General features: G+C 59.8%; 1 protein-coding gene across 1 annotated transcript in view; it reads right to left on the bottom strand.

The window, feature by feature from the left end:
* The window catches only part of PTPRU (protein tyrosine phosphatase, receptor type, U), a gene marked incomplete at its 5' end in the record, with an annotated part of 28,480 nt that overhangs the window by 25,825 nt on the left and 2,125 nt on the right, over nucleotides 1-530 (bottom strand). The window contains 1 exon segment of the mRNA XM_010141063.1: nucleotides 465-530. Coding sequence (XP_010139365.1) covers nucleotides 465-530 — 66 coding nt within the window.

Raw genomic sequence — 530 nt, 5'->3', positions numbered from 1 at the left:
GCGGTTTGCCAGGAGCTCTCAGCAGCAGCCACTGTCTCAGCAGTGGATCGCAGTAACGTGCACACAGCTCTTGCTGCCCAAATGGTCCTTTTCCACTCCACGATTAGCCCTGGGAAGGGGGGCTCCCTGCACCAGCACTGGTTGGGATCCCAGCCAGTATCACAGTGGGTGGCAGAGGCTGGGCTCCTCCACCCCTAGTATGAGCACCAGAAGGTGGCCAGGCAAAGGCCAGGGGGGCCAGGAGAAAAGGGGACACCCATCTGTGATCCCAACGTGCCGTAAGGGTGGGCCAGAGCACTCAGTTCCCCCTAGGCAGGACACTGGGGGAGAACCCAGAGGGGAAACTTGAGGAAAAAGGATCTAAAACAGTCCCATTTTTTCTGACTCCCACCCTGGTCCCCAGCTGGGCTCCTGCCTGGTCCAACCGGGATCACCAGATGGAGCAGGGTCCCACGGCTACTCACCCCTTTGAGGTTGCGCATGGCTTGGAAGTAGATGAGATAGGCCTTCTTGGGCTCCAGCGGCGGGTT

This window comes from Buceros rhinoceros, unplaced genomic scaffold (assembly GCF_000710305.1).
Source record: "Buceros rhinoceros silvestris isolate BGI_N320 unplaced genomic scaffold, ASM71030v1 scaffold8300, whole genome shotgun sequence".
NCBI lineage: Eukaryota > Metazoa > Chordata > Aves > Bucerotiformes > Bucerotidae > Buceros > Buceros rhinoceros.
This window is presented reverse-complemented; position numbering and strand designations above follow the sequence as displayed.